Source organism: Dermatophagoides farinae, unplaced genomic scaffold (genome assembly GCF_024713945.1).
Source record: "Dermatophagoides farinae isolate YC_2012a unplaced genomic scaffold, ASM2471394v1 contig8, whole genome shotgun sequence".
NCBI classification, from domain to species: domain Eukaryota; kingdom Metazoa; phylum Arthropoda; class Arachnida; order Sarcoptiformes; family Pyroglyphidae; genus Dermatophagoides; species Dermatophagoides farinae.
This window is the reverse complement of record NW_027461523.1, coordinates 130,794-152,834: the sequence shown is the minus strand read 5'-3', so window position 1 is coordinate 152,834 and position 22,041 is coordinate 130,794. Positions and strand designations below refer to the sequence as shown.

General features: G+C 35.8%; 2 protein-coding genes across 2 annotated transcripts; both read left to right on the top strand.

Annotated features, from left to right (window-relative positions):
* The first annotated feature begins 828 nt into the window (after positions 1–828).
* LOC142598135 (uncharacterized) lies at positions 829–19,931 on the top strand. The gene is made up of 3 exons (XM_075735093.1): positions 829–873; positions 6,844–7,563; positions 19,875–19,931. The coding sequence occupies exons 1-3, from the start codon at positions 829–831 to the stop codon at positions 19,929–19,931; spliced, it is 822 nt and encodes a 273-aa protein (XP_075591208.1).
* Positions 19,932–19,993: 62 nt separating this feature from the next.
* LOC142598134 (cyclin-dependent kinase 1-like) lies at positions 19,994–21,655 on the top strand. The gene is made up of 3 exons (XM_075735092.1): positions 19,994–20,354; positions 20,589–21,023; positions 21,636–21,655. Exons 1-3 carry the CDS (start codon positions 19,994–19,996, stop codon positions 21,653–21,655), a joined length of 816 nt encoding a protein of 271 aa, XP_075591207.1.
* The last annotated feature ends 386 nt before the right edge of the window (positions 21,656–22,041 follow it).

The following is a 22,041-nucleotide window of genomic DNA, read 5'->3' as shown; positions in this document are numbered from 1 at the left end:
TCGCTTAAGGCATAGAACTTAGCACGATACGAATCTATCTGCTCGGTACTACTAGTCTCGCGAAACTTAATGCTTGTAGCGAAACTGGGCACTGACGAATTATTGAAAAATATCTTTTGCAAATATAAAGAGGATATCAGCAACATACAGTTGTTGATTACAGTGATATCTTCAGCACTTATTTTTGAAATATTCAAAATTTTTTCACACTGGGCGTTCAAGCTAAGCACAACGAAAAAGCTGTCGAGCTTAATTAAAAAAACGTTTTCTATTAATCGAAACATATTGGTAGTGGCAAAATTCCACAATTTTATACTCGAAGACTGTTTTGTTTTTTCAGTTTCGTCAAGTATGGTTATTTTGTTGTCACTGGTAATAGAATACACTAATTCGTTTTCTAAGTATTGTTCAACAAGCTCTTTCAACGCAATTCTTCGTGAAGAATCGCGATTTAAGTTCAGGTCAAAAATAGTCAAGACTGTTTTTTCCAGCACTGCGATCTTATTGTCGATCTGCTTGATGAAACTGCGATCGGACGTAAAATCTATTTCGTCAAGATCGAATTCCGTAAAATTCAGACCAATAGCTTTAACTTTGTTAAGATCCACGTCTAAATAAAATAAAGTAGCGCCCTTGTTAGTAAAGTTGCACAGAGCGATAAAATAGAAATGATAAACATAAAGTGTAGAGCAAACGCTTCCGCCATCAAAACTAGAATTCAGCCATGCGATATTCTCTCCGGGCTCCGCGAGTTTTTCAGTTTTACCTGGATCCACAAGAGTTAATTTCATAAATCTAATATATTCATTTTTATGAACAATAGCGATAATGAGTTGTGTTTTCGTAGCATTCACAAGCGCCAATTTTGTAACTGTAAGATTTTTGGTTTCGTAAGAATCTTTATACGAATCTAGAAGAAGTCTACATCGCTTGAAAAATTGAATATTATCCGATAAAAGGAGACGTTTTTTCTCAATAATCAAAACGTAACCGTAGTGTGTACCGAGCAAAACAAACTCATCATCAGCCTCTATACAAGAAACTTCTCCTACACGTTTTTCGCATATTGTATAATCGATCTCATGGCTTATCAACATAAAATTAAATTACATACTAGTAAATATTTTAATCGAACTACAAAAAAGCCTCTAATTGCGAAAAATATTTCTGACATCTTTTTTTTTTGCTAAATAAATGAAATAAAAAAAAATTTATTGGTTCCCTTCCGTGCTAATAAATTTTGCTGCTCTTCACTTCAAATTATGAATTTTGCAAATGAACAACTTTACGAAAGACTAGAAAAACTACAAAAACTGGGTTATAATGAAAGTTCCCCCCAAGTTCAAGGAGTTTTGGAATTATTAAAAATAAATAACAGCCAGAACAACAATGGGTACAACCATTCAATTGCGTGTTACAAATGCGGAGTGCTTTGCCCTCCAAACGAAACTAGACTTTGCAGCAATTGCTTTAGACTCGAATCGAGTCTTAATTTACTAATTGACACTCAAAACACTGTGTATGTGTGTCGAAGCTGTGAAAGGTATGAACACCGAAATAAATTTGTTCAGTGCAAATTAGAAAGCAAAGAACTTCTTGCTTTGTGTCTTCACAAAATAAACATTCCGAAGAACTGCCGTCTTGTCAGTAGTGAGTGGGTTTGGACAGAGCCGCACTGTCGTCGATTAAAAATTAAAATTGGCGTTGAAAAGGACTTGAACAACACCGCAATTAGACAATACCTAACAATTGAGTTTTTCGTCAAAAACAAGCAGTGCGTGGAATGCATGAAAAGTGTCACTCCACACCTTTGGATCCATCAAGTTCAGGTACGTCAGCGTTGCAGACTTTTGAAAAAAAAAGTTTACCACGCCGACAAAAACAACTCGGTAAACGACCGAAAGAACTTGTTCTTGCTTGAAAAATTAATATTGAAAGACCAAATGCACTTAGGTGCTAACAGCATAGACGACACTTTGGAAGGTCTCAATTTCAACTTCAACAAACAGCAAGACGCTAGGCATTTTATTTTGTACGTGAAATCGCAAATAGCTTCCAAAGTTTCCGCGACTTCAACCCAGCTTGTCAGTCACGATGCCAAAAGCAACACATGTCACAAAAAATACGTCACTCTTATCACCTTGCCACAGGTTTCCAGGTTCGATTTGGTATTTTTCGATAAAAAAAGCTCGATAGCTCTCGGAGGAATTCCACAAATAATGGTGTGCTCGAAAGTTGGCGCTACCGTTGATTTCTTTGACCCTATTTCTGGCAACAGCATCACTTTGAACAGCGACAAGTATTGGCGCCATCAGCCAACTCTGTTACTAGCATCTTCACAGATGTTTGACTACTTTGTGGTAAACGCAGAGCTCGATACTTATGTCAAACCAGAAAAGCCCAAGCTTTCAGTTTTGGAAAACAATACACAAAGTGCCCCAGCACAAGAAATAAAATTATACCGCTTAGAAGTCTTGCCGTTATCACAACTCCAAGGTGAGCACAGCGTCATATGTACCAACTATTACTCTGAGAAAAATCTTTACCCAGGGTTTATTTTCCGCGGTTTTGACTTGGAACTATGCAACATCAACGACGACGATAAAGAATTGGTAGACTACTTGGAAAAGTTTGACTTCAAAGTAATCATTGTAAAGAGGCAGTCCATAAATAAAGTTAAGAAATGGTTCAAGGCTGCTAACTTGTCTCACCAACACAAGCAACTCATTCAACACAACATTGACGAAAACCCAGAAGAATTATCAGACGACAACGAAAACGAAAATGACATAGATCTAGTCTCCTTGCTAAATGAACTGCGCATAGAATGATAAGAAACGGGTTTTATTTCTGGAAGACGTTCCAAACCTTAACATCTCCATTTTCGTCTCCTGTAACTAGATAAGTTTTGTTATCCTGTTTCAGAACTTCCATATTGTTAATTATGTGTTCGTTTTCATCCATTGTAATAAAAGCACCCGAACGCCAGTCGTATACTTTGATGCACGTATCAATACCGGCTACAGCAATGTAATTATCGAAAATTGCGACTTGCGATATTTCAACGGCATTGTCAGGGTCGTACATTAATTTCTGTCTTAATTTGAAATTTTGTAAAATATGTATATCTCCCATTTTGTCTATAGCAACTAGAATATTATCATCTGACTGAATCCGACGGATATGATGAATAGCAAGCCCGGAGTTTATATCAATAGTATTGACAACTTCTCCATTTGAACAGTTGCAAATCAAAATTTTTCCTGCTTCCGTACCAACGAGAAGAGCTTTTTTATTCAAAGACAAAAGCGTAGACGTGACGTTTTGGTATGCAGATCGGAGGTGCTGAGTGATATTTTTAGAAAATAAAACTTGGTTACTGACGAAGTCGTACTTGACAAGATGACCAAACTCGTCACAGAAAATGACGATAAATTCTTCAGGTATATTATCGTGTGATAAAATATCGCACGAAATGACGCAGTTGTTGCTGATGCAACACGAATATAAGTAGCCTTCTTCAACACCGTATAGCGCTACGTGCCCGTTAACACAATATACAGTAAAGTACCGTTCATCTTGGCTGACCGTCACGCCGTAAACATCAGTATCGAGGTCATCATGTACTGCGCTCAAACTATAAGATTGGTCTTCTTGCTGCTTATAAATGTGAATTTTTGCGTTTGTCTCTACGGTGAACAAAATGCTACAGTCTTTAGCGAAGTGTATAAAACAAATCGTCTCATCGTGTTGGAAAGCCCACGTTTTTAGTTTCGAAGAATCGTGATCAGCATCAAAAACTAGTGAGAGTGCTCTGTTTTCAATTATTTGCAAAACTTCTGTTCCTCCTCCGTACGCTGTATACAGCGAATTACATGCCAACGCATAAATACCAGGCAAATCACACTGTTTGTCGTTCTCTATAATGGAAACTAAGTCAGGTGTGCCTATAATGATATTATTATCATCCTCAAAACTGTCAATATTATCGGAATCGCTTTCAAAAGTTACTTTCTCAGATAAACTTGCATCCATTAATTCGAATATTATTTGTAGTAAATTTTTTAATTTTAATAAATTTTTAGCTCTTTGTCGCAACGCAATTAGATTTGAATAGTGTCATAATATGAAACTTATTTATGAATGATGCTCAGATTATTAATCAAATAGCTTTGCTTGTCTATTATGTATTAAAGAACAATAAAAAATTCAAAGACCTGTCTAAATCTGGTCCCCCTGGCGAATGCCGGACTATATACTTGTCCAATATTAAAGAATCAATTGATTTAGCAACTTTGAAAGAAGAACTGACAAAGTTGTGTAAAAAATTCGGAAATTTAATTGATGTTCAATGCTTGTCGAGCTTCTGGCGGAAAGGACAGGCCTTTGTTAGCTTTAGAGATTTGGACAGCGCTAAACAAGCCGTGAATGAACTTTCTGGGCTCATATTTTTCGATCAACCGCTCAAATGTCAATTTGCTAGAACCGAGTCTAACGTTTTGCGAGCTTTAGACAACTTGCCCAAGGTCGAAAAGTCTCCACACCTGAAGCCGCTAAGCATTCGTCAACGAGAAGAGTCTATTAAAAACGAATTAAATCATTTAATTGACAGTTACAACAACGCAACTAATTCACAAGTCGACAACAAACGACTCCTCAATATCCCGCTCTCCAATGACGCGAGTTCCAAAAACAAAATGAGAATAATACAAAGCAACGTTTTAGTAATTGATAACTGTTTGGAAAGCGAAGAAAAGATCAAAAACGAAATCGAAAATCAACTTGGGTTTATCAAAACACGGGCTGTAGCACATAAAAATATTATTTTCATTGACTGTGTCGACAACAACTCTGCGACCCAAATAAAAGAAAACTTGGAGAAACGGTTCCCTTCTCTTTCTATTGGGTACGTCAAGCGCGGAATTAATTAGGTATTTCACATAGTCACTCGTTAATATTTTTTTGTAACATGAAAATTATTTATTATTATTAGCTTTCACCCAAAACACCTGATTTTGTTAACGCGGAACGTCGCCAAAAAACTTACTTAAAAATTGAAATGTGATGAAATCTCCTTCAGAACTTTACTCTAAAGATTCAGCAGAATACTTGAGAACAAAAGAAATATCAACGAATGAAGATCAAAGCTTGCGTTTGTCTAATCAAGCTAAAAGCAAACGCTTAACGACATATTTGGACGTGTCAGCAGGCTTCAGAAACGGAATCAGATACAAACTCGTTTCAAAGTATTTACGTTCAGCGATCGATTGTGGGTTTCTCAATTGCACTCAGGCTATCTGCAAAACACGACTTTTAACAGCAGCCAAGCCTATAGTCGTTCCGACTTACAATTGTTATTTGAACTATATGGATGGGCTTGTAGGTTGTTCTTACGTGGACAACTTGCTAATTTTCGACGTACTCCTCAATTACTTAAAATCAAACAACAACTTGCTCTATAAGCAGATTATGGTTATGGCAAAAGTAGAACATCTTTTAAAAAACTCGATTTTGCTGGCTAAGAATTTTAAAAACATTATGGTTGGTGAAACGGCAAAAATTTACATTATTGACGCGTCTTATAAGTTTGACGTTTCAACCTCATGTGCTGATGCCGCGCATGAATTATTTCGAGTTTCCGCTTCATTGCTAACCGCTATATTTGATTATCTGTCTAGTCACATAAGGCCTTTAACTTTTCTCGTTTTAGGAGCTAACGATGAAGATATGAAAAATTTCCAACATCTCAGGCTTTCTTCCAACAACTGGAACGTTGAATTCTGCCTTGCAGACGAGTACAGTCCTCTTTCTTTTAACTATGAGTTAACTTTAAAAGACTACAAAAAATCAAGTGCTACAAACGCTCAACAGATTGCTTATTATTTCAATCACGCTACTTCCGCTTTACTTAGTTCCAATTTGTTGACTAAGCAAATAGTGTCTGGTACTTTTCATGCTGAAGTACATTGGAACACTGGGAACTTCATTTTCACGAATAGTTATGGAAAATCAGTTTCCATTAAAATAGTCGGCGCTTTAAACGTAAATAGAGCGTTTTCCGGGTCTAACGTTTATGTTCAACTTATAAACAATTCACCGGAACATAAAATTTTCCGTTACGCTGCTGCAAGGACAAACAAAAAAATTCACGGTGATGTAGATATGCTCGACGTGAACACGCTGATAGAAAATTTGCAAAACGATCCTAATGACTATCAGCTGCCTGAAGACGAACTCTATGGGCACGTTATTTCCATTGTTGACGATGAGTACAGCGTTCTATGTGGCACAATAAGACAAGAAAACGAGCTTCTGGTGGGTAACAAATCTTATTGCGAATTTATTCCAATCGATAGTCGTTTCCCGCTAGTTTTTATTTCTTCTGCCAATGCAGAAAAATTATACAACAAAAGAATTTTAGTCAGAGTAGGAAGTTGGGACGTTAATTCCTACTTTCCCACCGGTCACTGTATTGACATTCTCGGAAACGTAGGCGAACTCGCCGTGGAAACCAAAGCTATCCTGCACCAGGGCAATATTTCTGAAATTCCATTTTCCAGTTTATCTTTAAACGAGTTGCCCAACGAAAATTACTCAATTCCAGCTGACGAATTTGAAAACCGTCTCGACTTACGTTTTAATAATTGTTTTTGTGATCGATGCAACTTTGAAGCTGTAGATGCGCGGTATAAAAACTATTACGGAACGCCCTGCTACAATTTAAAGGCTAAGAACAGTCCGAAGCCGCTGGCTAACTTGCATAAGAGATTACAAGGTTCCACACTAGGCAACAGATTTTTGCAAAATCCTCGTTTAGAACTTCCAAGCGTTGGGAACAATCAGTACGCATGCTGGGTTTTTTCTATCGATCCGCCTTCTTGTGTAGATATCGATGACACGCTTTCATTGCGTTATTTACCCAATGGTAATTACCATGTAGGAGTCCACATCGCCGATGTATCTCACTTTGTTAAACCTAATTCATATTTGGACCGAGAAGCACAAAAACGCTGTACTACAGTGTATATGATCAATAAACGTATAGACATGCTTCCAAATTTACTCTCTTCAGATTTGTGCTCGTTGAGATCAGGACTAGACAGATTAACGTTTTCAATATTCTGGGAAATCACTCCAGCAGGAGAAATCGTTTCTACAAACTTTCACAAAAGTATCATTCATAGTGTAGCAGCGTTCGATTACAAGCAAGCACAAGAGCTTATCGACAAAAAAGACGAGTCAGTCATCGGTGTTCGGTTGCGTGATTTAATGAAAATATCCAAAATTTGGCGTAAGGCGCGGCAAAACCGCGGTGCGCTTGAACTGCGAAGCGTTCAACTGGAATTTGAATTTGACCAAGATTCGTATGCAAGCATTAAAACCTTCCACAACCACGAGATCATGGACACTAACAAGCTCATTGAAGAATTCATGCTTCAAGCTAACATAAGTGTTTCCCAAAAACTGTTGGAGTGTTTCCCTCAGTGTACATTATTGCGTTGTCATCCTGATGCTATTGACAACAAATTATTAGAACTGCAAACTTTACTGAAAAATCTTGGCGTGACGTTTAAGTGCTCCAACAGCAAGGAATTAACTGAAAGCTTGGACTACATAACCAAAAAATGGCCTCACCTCGACCACATAGTACGTCAAATAACGGTTTTTTGTATGAATCGCGCTAAATACATATCTACAACTTGCGTCAAAGATCCTACTAAGTACTACCACTATGCGCTTGCCACCACTTCTTACACGCATTTCACTTCTCCTATTAGACGGTACGCAGATATTATCGTTCACCGCTTACTCGCTGCGGCGCTCCAAATAGCTTCGCTTCCTCGAACTTTGGCGCAGCAACTCGAAACCATGACAAAGCGCATGAATCAAAAACACGAAGCAGCCAAGTACTGTCAGCAACTTAGCTCAGACTACTTTTTATATAAATATTACAAAAACTTACTGATCAATGAAAAGAAAACAGTAGTTATGCTTGAGGCCATTGTTGTGCGCATTTCAAACATGTATGTCCACGTTGTCGAAACCAATAACTTCATCAATTTAAGTTGTTCTTATTCTGAAGACAAGTTCCAACTGATAGATAACAAGTTTTTGCGTAGTGGGACGAAAACTATTAAGGTATTCGATAAAATCAATGTTTCTTTGTCAGTGTCGGAAAAAGACGCACGTTTCAAGCTAGTTGCTACGCTAGAGCCGGAATAAAGCGCTTTCCTTGTTTTATAATAGCCACATTATAATACATTAAACTTGTTAAGCGCACGCGTCGCAAATAATAATTATTACTGCTTTTCGCAGTACAGTAACATCTTATATCAGAGCAAAACAATTTAATTAGATTATCGATCTATAGAAATCAAATTAACGTACTGTGGTGTATTTATGCTACAGTGAAAATTAAAAATACTTTATTTGTCAGTTTATTTACTGCCACGACAATGTCGAATTAGATTATACGACTTGCGAATAGTTGGTGGTTAGACCGATCATATCATAATTTTTGATTGTTAGTTAGTTTTTTATAAACAAGATAATACGGACAGTCGCCGTCAGCGTAACCACCCTCTAGAGACGACTGAAACATGCTAATAAACTTGGTTTCAGCGTCGTCAAAACAAATGTATTGATTCGATTCTTTGTCGACTAAATAGTATATATAATGTCCACTTTCAGCTCCGCGGCCTTTATGTGCGATAATTCCGTGAAGGGCGTACTTGCATTCATTTATCAGATTTTCTTCAGCAATTTCGGAGAGGTCCAAAATCATGGGAGTTTTAAGTTTGCGTGTTATTTTGGCTCTCGTGGCTTTTGTACCTGCCGTGGTGTTTTCCGGTTTCCAGTCAAAACGCATTTCTTGGACAAACAAATACGGAGGCAGTTTCGTGATTTTGGTTTTTTTTTCGTCTGAATTCAGCCCAAGTTGGATACCTTCGATCAGCGACTGAACGGGTTTCGAAATCGAACCTAAATAACACGTTAATTTGTTTCTCGTCTCTACTATTCCTTCAGTCTGAAGAACGATCGAAAACAATTTGGTGATTTCTGGATTAGACTTCTGCAAACTAGATAGAATGCACATCATCGTCTCGTCTACGTCTTGCTGCACTAGTTTAATGGAATCTTTCATGTACTGCATGAACTGCGGGTGTTCAAGCTGCAAACTAGCCAGAAACATCGCAGGGCTATACGGTTTGTAGCGATCTTTCTTCAACATTGTCTCTTTCAGAGCGTTGTATAAATTGTTGCTTGACGCTGAAGTTTTGTCGCTCGCCAGCAATTCGACCAGCTCGGGAATACTTTCAAACATCGTCAAAATCGCTCCTAAAAAACAGCTGTTACCTATATTTACGTATCCATAGGGAATTTTTGATTGTTCATTTTTAATTATGACAGGTTGATCTATTTTCACGGGCACATTCCTGAACTCTTCCCCAACTGGAACTCCTATTACTGTGCATGTCAAAACAGGAAGCAGTTTGCCAAAAGTAGACAACAGTTTGTCATTGCTTTCATTAATCTCAAATTTAGGAATTTTGAACCCAGTCATCATTAACGTCATTCGGGAAGGAGGAATATTCAGTTTCTCATGGATTTTTTGAATTAAAAAACCCAATGTCACTTTTTCGTCTGTATTAATAGTGTACACCTTTTCGCCATGCCATTTACATATTATTTCAATACCGTCGCTCATGATAAAAATTTTTATAATTAATTTTATAAGGCGAAATAGGTTTTCTTACAATTACAATTCTTGGTTTAGATTTTTATTTTTTTAGAACGCCAAATTAAAACATAAAGAAAATTGAAATTTGTTTTTCCCCACTGAAAATCCCGTCAATTAATGGATGATGATACTTTGAAATCACCTTCAGTGTTGCAAGTAGACGTCACGACGTCGTTAGGTTTGAAAAACAGTCATTTGCCGCCCCAAAACAAACGGTAAGTTCTGCGATAATTATTTTTAGCTATCTTTTCGAGCTGGTTCCGTATCAAATAAACATTTTGACAAACACTCAAATCAAAGACGCCAACAGACTTTTAGCTACCCTTGCCAATCCTCAGCAAGCAACAACGTCTGTTGTCTGGAAAACTTGTCAAATAAGTACAGACGACGAAAACGCAAAGTCACAACCTCTTTCCAATCAAACAATAATCTATTGCCGGTCAGTGTCAGAAAAATGGAACTTGTTAACGGTCAAAGAGTATCTCCGCTTTAACAGATTGCAAACAAAAAAAGACCCATGTAGCTGGAATTTATACAAAGTCATAAAGGTTTTTCGGTTCAATGCGATTTTGCACAAAAAAATACTTGACCTCAAAAACGAAAATTTAAGACTGGAACTGCTTACTTGCAAGATCGCCGCTAGAACGATGAAAAATGTCAACTTAATTTGTTTTTGCATTCCCAGACTATCTGTACCAGCTACAAACGAATTCTTAAACATTATTTATTCGTTAGTAACTTTGAAACAGTTAACAGTGCTGTGTACACTTGAAATCGACTCTTTTTCGCTGCAACTTGAGAAATACAACTTGCTTTGGATGGACAAACAATCAATAGAAAGTGTAACCGTGAACGACGTGCTCAATTACCAGTTTTTCGGCATAACTAAACAAAAAAGCCTAACGAATTATGAAAAGATCACTGAATGCATGTCGCCTTTACCAACTTCAGGTTCCTTAAATATGAATATAGTAAAAACTAGAATTTTGAAGATGGATGGCGAAGAAATCGATCAACTGATATACCAAAGGTCGAATGCCAATGTTAAACACGTTTCCAGTATCGCTGAAAAGCCCAAAGAGGACACAGCGCGTGTAAATGCACAAGAATCTAGCTCCTTGTTCACCATTGAGCTTATGTCAAACAAGATTCCGGATTTAATCATCGATGATTTGAGCTACAACGTACCTATTAAACCGACTGAAGAAAAAAACGAAACATCTAATAGTCTGCAGAGTTTTATACTCGCAATTAAATATGTTTTAATCATTTATTTGCGATACATTACTTCAAAACCGACGCTGTCGTACGCTATTGTAAGTTTTTTTATGCTTTACGTCATGATTTGCTGTGTAACATACTCGAACATTTTTCTCATTCTAAAAACTAATGGTAGTGATGGTGAAAGTGTGCGAGACGCGCTTTTGCGCTTTTGCATCACCGCCTATGTTTCAACGTTTTACTTTAATCGAAACGATGCCAACATCATAAATTCAGAAGCCTTGAAAAGTTATTTTTTCTTTTTGCAAAAAATAGTCCTAGTCAATTTGGTCACCAGCGCATTACAATCCTTTCCCTATATTTTCGTTCAATACATCGAAGTGTACTACTTTGGAATAATTACGTCCTCCACACTTGGACTAAAAATTTTACTCGCTCTAATAGTCATGTGGCTTTCGTCAAAAACCATGAAGTATTTTTTATCCTCGTTTTTATCAGACGCATTTAAATATAAACTCGTTTCGCTTTTCATATTTTGCTTCGAGCTCATTGGAATGTACTTTCTGCAGTTCATACAGCCGGAAAACGCTCCAATTCTAGTCTTTAGCAGTCGGCTCAGTCTTTTCTACATGGCAATCAAGAATATTATCGAGGAGAATAATAAGGAATTCGCCAGCTACACGTTTTTTCTCGCCCTACACTCTCTATTCACCTGGTTAATCACTAAAAGCGTAAAGTGGTTTTAGAGTTTAAATTAAAACATTTTGTAAACAGGAACAGTTATGTCGTCAGTTGAAAATTTGTCGATTCTAGTGATTACACCAATGCCGGTACAGGTACTTTCTATTTGTTCTATAATGCTTAACAGAGCGCGCAAAGTACCGCCCGTTGCCATGACATCGTCAATAATGAACACGTTATCGTCCTTTTTAAGGGCACCGTCTTTGATCTGAAGTTGATCAACGCTGTATTCTGTCTTGTATTCTGCTGTAATTAATTTTCCAGGCAATTTCTTTGGTTTTCTAGCTACCACAAGCGGTAGGTCCAGAGCAAAGCTTACGTATGTCGCAATCAGACAGCCTCGTAGCTCTGGAGCTATGATTACGTTTGTATTTCTTGGAATAAAACTTTTGAACTGCTCAATTAATATGTGTAAACATCTCTTATTTTTGAAAATTGGCATAATGTCAATGAACTTCACTCCTTTTTTAGGAAAATCTTCGTGGAGCTCGAGTTCTTTTATGAAATAGTTGATATCGTCTTGACTATCCATGTAGCACGAATTGATTATTTTTTGCGCAAATTAATAATTATTTCCTGACCGAGAAAAATAAATTCATTTATCATGTATACTATTATCTATTTTGACTTCAAATAAATGCATCGCCTAGAATCAGCATAATTAACATGTTTTGTTTAATCGATTTTTGGAGATGTATTTATATCCATCCTAAGGATATTGGACCGCATTTTGAAGAGGTAAGATAATCGCACGAAAGTATTTTTAGTCAATTGACAAGGCAGTGTACAAAACTCTTGAAGGCCACAACATTCCGCCTTACGGTTTAATTATTTGCGTCAGCCAAGTGTTAGAGCGTCAAAATGGCAGAGTCCAAGAACTTACAGGTCATGTGGTTGTTCAAGTAAAAGTCAGAGCGATTGTATTGAACATGAAAAACGGCCATGTCGTCGACGGAACGGTTTCCTCGGTAAATCCGATGGGCTTTTTCGTTTTTTGCGGGCCGTTAAAAGTGTTTGTTCCAAAAAACAACATACCGGAGTCGTATTCTTTTGATGGTACCTCGTGGGTTGCAGATAACGATAAAGTAGCAATCAATTCTTCTGTCCGTCTTAGAATTATGGCATTTAAAATCAATCCTACAAATGTCACTGCAGTTGGGCAAATCAATCAAGACTATTTGGGCGTCTTCAATCAGACTTACTGATTTTGCGATTTTCTTTCAATATTAACACAAAGGAACAATAAAATTATTATTGCAAGGCAGAGTCCATTAAATTTGCTTTTTCTTCAGTTTTATTGCCTTCGTTGGTTCTCTTGCTCATCACTGCAGTATGCGTGCGCAGTAAACTAGACAAATTGTTTAATTCTTTTTTGATAAAGAGTTTCATTTTTTTTTCAGCTTGATTCGTCTCCTTTGAAGTTTCAGTTCCTGATGCACCCGCTTTTCCATTTTCAATGTCTTCCGAAGAATAAGTTTGTTTTTGCTTACGTGTTAGTTTTTTGTTTTGCAGCAATTTATCCTCTTCTAGCTCATTAGCGAACAAATAAAGTTGCGATTTGTAGTTCACCTTGTAATCTCTTATAAGGTCTATAGTGGTGAGTAACGCACTTACCCACAAGTTGCGATCTCTGTCGACTCTTTGAAATGTAAATTGCTTAGTAGTTTTTTTGTTCTTATATTTTAGTACGAACTCGTGTCGTCCTAGATTTTGACGTTTCGGAAAGACTGCAGCTATTGAATTAATAAAAATGGTTCCAACCGGGTTATGCTTTTGCAAGAGATCTTCTTGAGTTTGCCAGTAACACCATACCCATTCATTTGACGTGGTTTTTGTGGCTTTGAAATAGTATCTAACATGTTTTGACGGAGTCTTTTCATCGATCAAGTCCAGCGGTCCTTCGAGCAGGTTGCAAAAAACGAGAATCAATTTTATAGGAGTCATTTCGAGCAGTTCCGCCTGATTGAATTCTTGGCCTTTGTCTTTTGCCTTAATTACAAGTTCCTGAATTAAGTCTTCTTTAAAAAACCACGCCTGGCTGAGCTCAGGCAAGATTACAGCGGGTTTGTAAAAAGAAAAAACTCCTTTTGCAGGTGTAACATCTTTTTTTTTAAAATCAAAAGTAATTTTAGTTGGAAAGTTATTTTTCAACAAATAATCATCTACGTCTAGTGAAATTTCGCCGATCTTTTCATCTAGCCTAAAACATTTGCGATACAGCACTATTTTAAGCTTTTTATCAGCCTGGCGCACTTGAATTTTCAATCTCTCATAAAACATCGCTGGCCCTGTACTGTCGTTCGAGATCTTGGTGGACGTTTTCAACTCGTACCGGCCTGAGCCCACTACAATGTAATACTTTTTGTTCTTCTGTAAACCAATAATTTCGATAACATCAATAAGCAAGTCGAACGCTTCGTGCCGATGAATTTTTAGTAAGAGAAACAGTTTCCCGATCCATCGGTATTCCGACGGATGATAAAGTTTTTTACGAAAAAAGAAGAATAATGAAGACACAGATGTACAAATCGCCGCTATGGCAGAAGCATAAGGAACTATCTTCACAAACAACTTAAGCAACGATCCCATCTTCCAAGTTCTAATAACTGCACCCCGCTCATTTTTGTGTCCGTTTATCCACAAAAAACTACAGGAATAATATGCACAATATGCAACGAAGATCACACAAACAAAGAGAAAGATTTATAAAATAAAACAGTCAGATTTAAGAGTATGTTAATCACATAAATTCATATGTCCCCATACTGCTAATAATCATCATTCTGTAAATAATTGTTAGATGAAAAATAAACGAGTAAAGTATTTAATAAAACAGGGAAATTGCATAGTAAACTTACTAATAAACAAGATAATATAATTAGACATTAGTAAAGCCAGTAAATTAAGCATTAACTGTTTCACGCTTGCCACCTTCAGGGCGTATAGCAGGCTTAGCTGACGCATAAGTAGCAGGCATTACGTTGAGAGGCAAATCAAGCTGTTCCCTCAAAAATTCAATTCCTTCAGGAGTGAGGATGTAGTAGTCGTAACCCCAAAGATACGTGTGTTTTACGTATTCCTTAGTCTTCATAGTTCTCATCATGAGCATCACATGTAAATTCGTAATTTTAGTTTTTTCGTGAATGGGTAAAGAAGGTTGGTGTTTCACGACCAAAGTACCATCACGCATTAAATACTTATATAAGGTGTGACGACTCGCACGAGGAATTAAAGAATTGACTTTCTTGGAAACCATAATAGATTTTTCTATCTCACTTCGTTCTAATTAAACTTATTAGACACAACAAAAAAAAAAAATCACTCAAGTTTTATTCAATGGCCGACTAATAATAATTTTGTACTTTTTTTGAGAATGATTTGCCGCGATTGGCCGGCAACATTATTTGTCATCTTTGTCAAAAAAGCCGCGCGTCTCTTTGGGCCATTTAATATAATAACATTAATATATTATAAAATATTGATAAGTACATGCTAACAAAAAGTGTTCACAAACATGATAAAACTTAAATCTTATTTTTTGGCACAACTGAAAAAGTTATTGATGGGTAGAACTTAACAGAAGCGTCAGAAGATTTAATAACATTACTCGAATTTTTATTTTTTATATATATAGTGTCAGAATCTAGAGGCGGAGCGTCTTTCTGGCTGCCAATAACCTCAGACCATTTGCCGCTTTTGAAGATTGTCGATGGATAAGCTATCTTTCCGGCATTAGCTACTTTTGTGCTTTTGTTGGTGACGATGTTGCAGGTATCGAGCAAACAAGGCTCGTGGTTTAAATCAAGTGACGCTGAATTTGGTTTGAGCGGCAAGCTTTTATCCGCCACAACTGTACGCTTAACCACTTGCGACACAGAACAAATAAGGCCTCTAGGTGCTTTGTTTTCTTCTTTGGTATATTTAAGAGAAGTTTTATTGGTAGATAGTTCAGATGAGGGCGAACACTTGTTATCACTAGACAACTCTCGATTGGCAAAACTCGAGTCATGCGCGTCTTTGTGAGGAAACGGATAACTGTTTTTCGTCTCTGTCTGGACAACGGTGTCCGCAGAATTGTTGAAAGAACCTGTTTTCAGGTCTGCAATAACTTTATAAGGCGTGGGCTTGGAACCACTTGTTTTAGATATTCTATCTAATTTTGAAGTAGGGTTTTCTTTGTGGACTTTTAATTTTTGCGAAGTTATCCAACGACCGCTATCTATCTTATCGTATGCAGAATTAAAATCAGATGAGTACGGCTCGTTCTTGTTTGCGTCAACTTTGAACTTCAGAGTAAACTTGTCTGAGGCTACAAAATTCTTGTTTTTTTTTTCTTTGTCAGCAGTAGCGGCGTGTTCGTCAATGTGCTTAAACAAGTTGTTTTTCGTATTTATTTTATTCTTTTCTGCACTTTTTTTTAGATCAGCGTTAAAACATTCTTCATCATCAACGGTTGCGGCGTTGATAAATGTAGTGTCAGTGTTTAGATCAGTACCCGCGTCTTTTTCGCGGCTTAAATGTATCATGTTATTTTGAAGTTCTAAGCGCGAAGCTTTCTGTTGTTTATCGTCAGTGTTGTTTGCAGAGGCTTCCAAATCGACGCTTTTTTGATCGCCGAAAAAATGAGTGATCATTCTAGCGTTTAACTTTTCAAGACTCGATTCACGCAACGATGCAGATATTTTACTAGAACCGGCCTTTGCAAAGTCGAAAATGATTTTTTCCATTTGAGTAAGGAAAATCAAATACTCTTTCTTAATGGGTGAGAACAAATCAAAACAGTTATGCTCTCGACCGTAAAATGCGAAATTTGGCTTTGTAAACGAAAGTGGAGTTGTTCCAGAGACAAAAGTGTAAATTGAATGCAAAGGAATGAAGTATGACTTTTTTGAATTTGATATGTACGAGTTGAAATTGAAGTAACTGTTGTAATAAAGATATTCCATATAATCCGAATATAACGGACCACTAATTTGTTCCATGTTGTCTAAAAAGTACCACTTATTGACCTCAGATGCTGAATCGACTTTTTTGACGGCTTTATTTAATTTTTTCTTCCCATATACACGTTCAATTATTGGACCTAATGGATCTACGGGATTATAACTGCCAAACTCATTCATCATCAACACAAATAAAAACGGCAAAAACTTATTTAGTGCTACTAAACCGAATTCATGTTCAAAGCGCAAAAGAGCTTCAGAAAAGTCGCGAATTGTTAAACAGTAATGCTGGAACGAGTCAGGACTTGTGAAAAAATCGGAGTCAAACGAGAAACTTGTTTGCAGTGGAAAAAGTAAAAACTTCTGCGAAGTTACAGCAAGGTAGTAAATCACTTTTAAGTGATCTCGATATTTTTTTATGGAGTTTGGATGGCCTTCGGACAACTCAAGCATATAACTTTTCCAACAATGTTCCAGGTACAAACAACAAGTAAAATCTTTTAAAATAAACAAAGGCAAGCCATCAAAGTCTCGTACTATGCAAGCGTTAAGCACGCGTAGCATCGAGTATTGGCATTTTTCTATTTCTTTAAAGAAGTCATCGTTCAGTAAATGTTTTTCGCTTATCAAATCAAAAAATGCCGTTACCGGTTCAAAAAACAAGGATTCTAAAAAATTAAAGCTTGGGTCAATTTTATTATATTCATAAAGATCTTTGTAGTTTACCGAAGATTCTAATACATCATAATAAAATTTATTTCGCTGGTTTGAACAAGAATCTGTATTATTTACTTTAATCGACATAACATTATCCGAAATAGTATATTCTTTCAAATAATTAATTTTAAAAACCGAAATAGTAGGTCTTAAATAAAGTAACCTTCGTTTTTCAAAATATCAATTAGAAAATTTTATTTTCTAATTTCAGACAATGAAAAAAAGTTTATTTTTAAATCTAAAAATAGTTAACTAAAGATTGTTTATTTATTTGTAAATAAAATAAATTAAGTATTTTTTTAATTTTAGTAATTCAAAAAAATTCGTCGAATGGTATACCTTTAATTGGATTCACATTTTTTTCAGCGGTTGAGCTAGCACTGCTGGATGTTTGATTCAATTTTTTGCTGTTTTTTTGTAAATAAACTTCTTCGAAGCTGCTACCGCTTGAGTAACCATCGTCTTCGTCACATTCATATTTCATTTTATATTCGTTTGTAGGGCGGCGGTGATTTTGGTCGTTTTCGTTATTTTTTTTGCTTTTATTGGCCCTGATTTTTTCTTCTGCGTCTTTTTTGACATAGATGTGTTGTAGTTCATCTACAAGTTTTCTAAGATGTATTATATCTAGTTTTACAGCTCCAAAACCGATAATAGAACGCAAAAAATGGAACAAGTTTTTGCTTTGAATAGTTGTTCCCGTAATTTCAGTTTCTAACACCTTAATAAGTGCATTTATATCACTAACCTTGGCCATCGAAATTTTCGTACCTGCGTTGCCAGTTTTGTTCTCACGTTCAGTACATTTGCTTTGCAAATGCTCTGAATAGTTGGCCTTAGCTCTCTGTATAAACGAATCATCTGAGTCATAATTAAACTCTATCTCATCGTCTGAACCAAACAAACCATGGCCTAGTTCGGCATCTCTATATTGTTGAAGTAAATTTGTTCTCTTTCTTTCGTCATTTGGATTGTCCAAAGGTATCGTAAGAAAAGAAGGCACAACATACGCATTTTGACTAACATCTACATTTTTGCTCGTGCTCGAATTAATCGGTACCGAAGGTTCTTGGATTTCCCAATCACTAAAGTCGTCGCTGCTTGAACAATCCATATTTATTACTCAGTAATAATCTTTAATAATTAAAATAATAAAAATAAAATTTTTGTTTCGATGGGTCTGTTGATATTTATATGGATGCTGAATATTTATTAGTCTCTAACATTTCATATAAATTTTACAAAGCAGAGGCCTTTAAAAATTGGATTGAAAAACAATTGGCAGTCGATCGAACTGAATTCACATTAAGCTGTTTTCAACTTGCTTATGGATTTGCTGTTCTAAAATTCAAAAACGACGATAATAGCTATATCGCTTCTTTGCATGGCAAAGTCGCTTTTGGATCCAGACTCTGCGTTGTTCCCTTGAAATTCGTTTTTCCAAAGATTTCGCATGTTGATTCATCTACAACAGATATTATCACAGAACTTTATCCATTTGTCAGGGACAAACTTACTTATACTTTAGTTGAGAACAATGACAATACTGAATATAGTGATGAGTTAAAATATTTAGAATACAAAGATCTAATTTATCAAACTAAAACCAGCCAAAGTTGCGATAATAAAACGGTAATCACAAAAAAAGATTCTAAATCTTCTGTTTTATTTAATAAAATGAGAGATGATGAAATGCTTCAAATACTAAACATTGTAGGTAAAAACCAGCGACTTCGAAGTCCGCTAGAACAATTATATGCCTGCCCTCTAAATACTTTTACTTTTGAATTAATTAAGAATATTGGAAAAACTCCTGATCGAATTCTTGTTTGCCATAATTTTTTGCCATCAACATTACAGCATACAACAGATTTGAAGAAAATTGAATTAGATTTTTACGAAAAAGCTTCAGCTTTCGGCACGGTACACTGCTCTAAATTTCTCAATTCGCAAGACACAGTCAATAACACATATTTAAAATTGTTTATCGAATTTAAAGATGTCTTAGCTGCTTCGTTAGCTCAAAAAGAACTTAATGGTATGGTTTATGATAATCGTTTTGTTTGCTGCGCTTTTTATCCTGTTTTGTTCTATAGTTTAAAAAAATTTGATCTTTTTGTGCTCTAATTGTCAACTACAATTTCAGTATTTTTCAAATATTGTTTGCAACTTATCACTTTGTAATTTAGATTTTTCAAGTATTTTATTGTTTCATCAGCTACACTACAGTAGGTAACAAAAGCTATTGAAGTTAGTTTTTCGGCCAATGACGCCGCAATTAAAAGAGAATCTTATTTATTTTTTATTGCTTACTTACTCTGGTTTCCTAATAAAACAATTTTATCTTCTATAAAACAATCTGATTCTGCGTTAATATGAGCCAAAACAAATGTTCCACCGTTATATGTTTTTTTTAACGTTTCTATGAGCCTTGTAAAAATCAGAACGCCGTCGCTGTCATCTAAAGTTATAAACAATCTTTTCATGACAATTATTTTTTAATTATTTAGTTTTTTTATCGTCTTCATGGTAGATTTTTATCAGTTTGCTATTTTAAAATAACTTAAAATACTAGTAAATATCTATACCTTAATGAAACAAAATAAAGCGGCAACTACGTAATCATTCAATGAAGACTTCAGAGAAAACTCAGTTCTTAGAATGTCTCTTAGGAAAAACTGCCACTGAAGTTTTACTGAATCAAAAAATAAAAGATGTGAACATTGAACCTGACACTACTGTACAATCAAACAACAAAAAAATCTCACTGAATAATTATCTTTTTTTACGTCTTATTGGAAATGGTTCATACGGCAGTGTTTGGCTAGCCCAAGACATTTTCACTCAAGAATTCGTTGCAATTAAGAAATATCATAATGTACGGCGACGTGATGGGGTTTTAAAGACTTGTTTACGCGAACTTACTTTACTTTATGAACTTAATAATCATCCAAACATTACGAGATTTATTGGTGTAGAAATTTCGCAAAGTACGTCTTGGTTTCCACTAGATGCAAATGTTAAACACTTTTATGACAATTTAAAATCGACTAAGAAATCTACCACGTACAATATCAATCTAGACGGGCGTAACATGTATTTCATCGATAATCCAAAAAAACTCAATCAAATCGATTCAATAAACTCTTCAAGAACAATATACGCGGTTTTCGAGTTTTGTCCGTTTGATTTGCAGTCTTTTATGCAAATTGTTTACTTTCAAGAACGGAAAGTTACAATACCTGAGCTCCGTAAAATGAGTATTGATATTTTAACTGGTTTAGACTACATTCACAGACGCCAAATTGCTCACAGAGATATAAAGCTGAGCAATATTTTAATTAGTGACAAAGGTGTCTGCAAATTAGCAGATTTTGGTCTATCCAGACTCATATTCAACTGCAGACAAAATATTTCAAAAGAAAACATATTCGATGATGAAATCCAAGTTCTGGAATCTACCCACCCTAACTTGACAAATGGTGTAGTTACGCTGTGGTTTAGGCCCCCAGAGCTGTTGTTGGGGGCAAAGTGTTATTTACTGGAGTGTGATATTTGGAGTTTTGGTTGTTTATTTTATGAACTTTATTTTGGAAAAAATTTATTTCATAAATGCGATACAGAATTGAGCGTATTAACACGAATGATTGAAGGGTTCGGTAAGATCAATATCAACGATTGGCCAGAGGTAGTCAACTTCCCGCTTGCTTCGAATCAATATCTAACGACTGAAGCTGAGCCAGGGCCTAAGTTCATTGCGTATATGAGGAAAGAACTACCTTCCGAAATAGCAGAATTTCTCATACCCTGTTTTAATTACAACCCTGGTTTACGTCCTTCAGCTGCTCAGTTGCTCGCTTCCAAATTTTTGGAAAGTAACGACATCGAACCACCAAGACTTCCTTACAGTTTCATTCCTTTTGAAATGCAATCAAATCTATGTGCTGAAAAAAATAAATATGAAAAAATTAAAACTCAGCAGTTACTAGCGCAATATCGATGTGTGCAAGTTCAAGATATCACGAAACAAGCTTGGGAAAGGTTTACAAATAAAGTACAACAATGCATAGACAAGGCTAAACAATCTATACAAGTTACAAACGAAGAAATAGAAAAATTAACTAAGCCGAGCTAAATGTTGACCTCTTCAATATTTAATAAATTTACACGAATTCCTTTCAGTATCTACCTAATGTTAGTTTTCGCACTCAAGAGAACATAAATTCTTAACAAAACTTAATTAAATAAATTTAATTCTATATAATTATAAGATTTATTAGTTGATCGTTAATTAGTAATATCAGAAATTGGTAAATAAAAAACTGTTTTAAATAGTCAAAGTTCTAATTTCACAGTAAACGTAAATAATGATTTCTGGTATAAATAATAACAGAAGAACTTCACATTTTTCCAGTTTCGGAGAAGATGTTCGAAAAGCCAACGGTAAGTATAGATGTTATCAATAAATAATTAGCAAACGCTGTTGGCACTTTAATGAAAATACTGTCCACTTCTCTTGGGCCGAATGGTTTAGACAAAATGTTAATTAATTCCGTTGGTGAAATGGTAATAACAAACGATGGTTCAACCATTGTAAAACAGCTCGATGTCAAACATCCCGCAGCGAAAGTTTTGGTGGAGTTAAGTGTGTTGCAAGATAAAGAAGTCGGTGACGGA

Coding starts and splice junctions, on each gene's coding strand:
- LOC142598134 (XM_075735092.1), top strand. CDS start 19,994: ATGAAGACTTCAGAGAAAACTCAGTTCTTAGAATGTCTCTTAGGAAAA. Junction 20,355..20,588: donor TGGTGTAGAAATTTCGCAAA/GTACGTCTTGGT, acceptor TTTACTTTCAAG/AACGGAAAGTTACAATACCT. Junction 21,024..21,635: donor ACGAATGATTGAAGGGTTCG/GTAAGATCAATA, acceptor TATAATTATAAG/ATTTATTAGTTGATCGTTAA.
- LOC142598135 (XM_075735093.1), top strand. CDS start 829: ATGAGTTGTGTTTTCGTAGCATTCACAAGCGCCAATTTTGTAACT. Junction 874..6,843: donor CAAGCGCCAATTTTGTAACT/GTAAGATTTTTG, acceptor GGGAACAATCAG/TACGCATGCTGGGTTTTTTC. Junction 7,564..19,874: donor CTTTACTGAAAAATCTTGGC/GTGACGTTTAAG, acceptor TTAATTATTTAG/TTTTTTTATCGTCTTCATGG.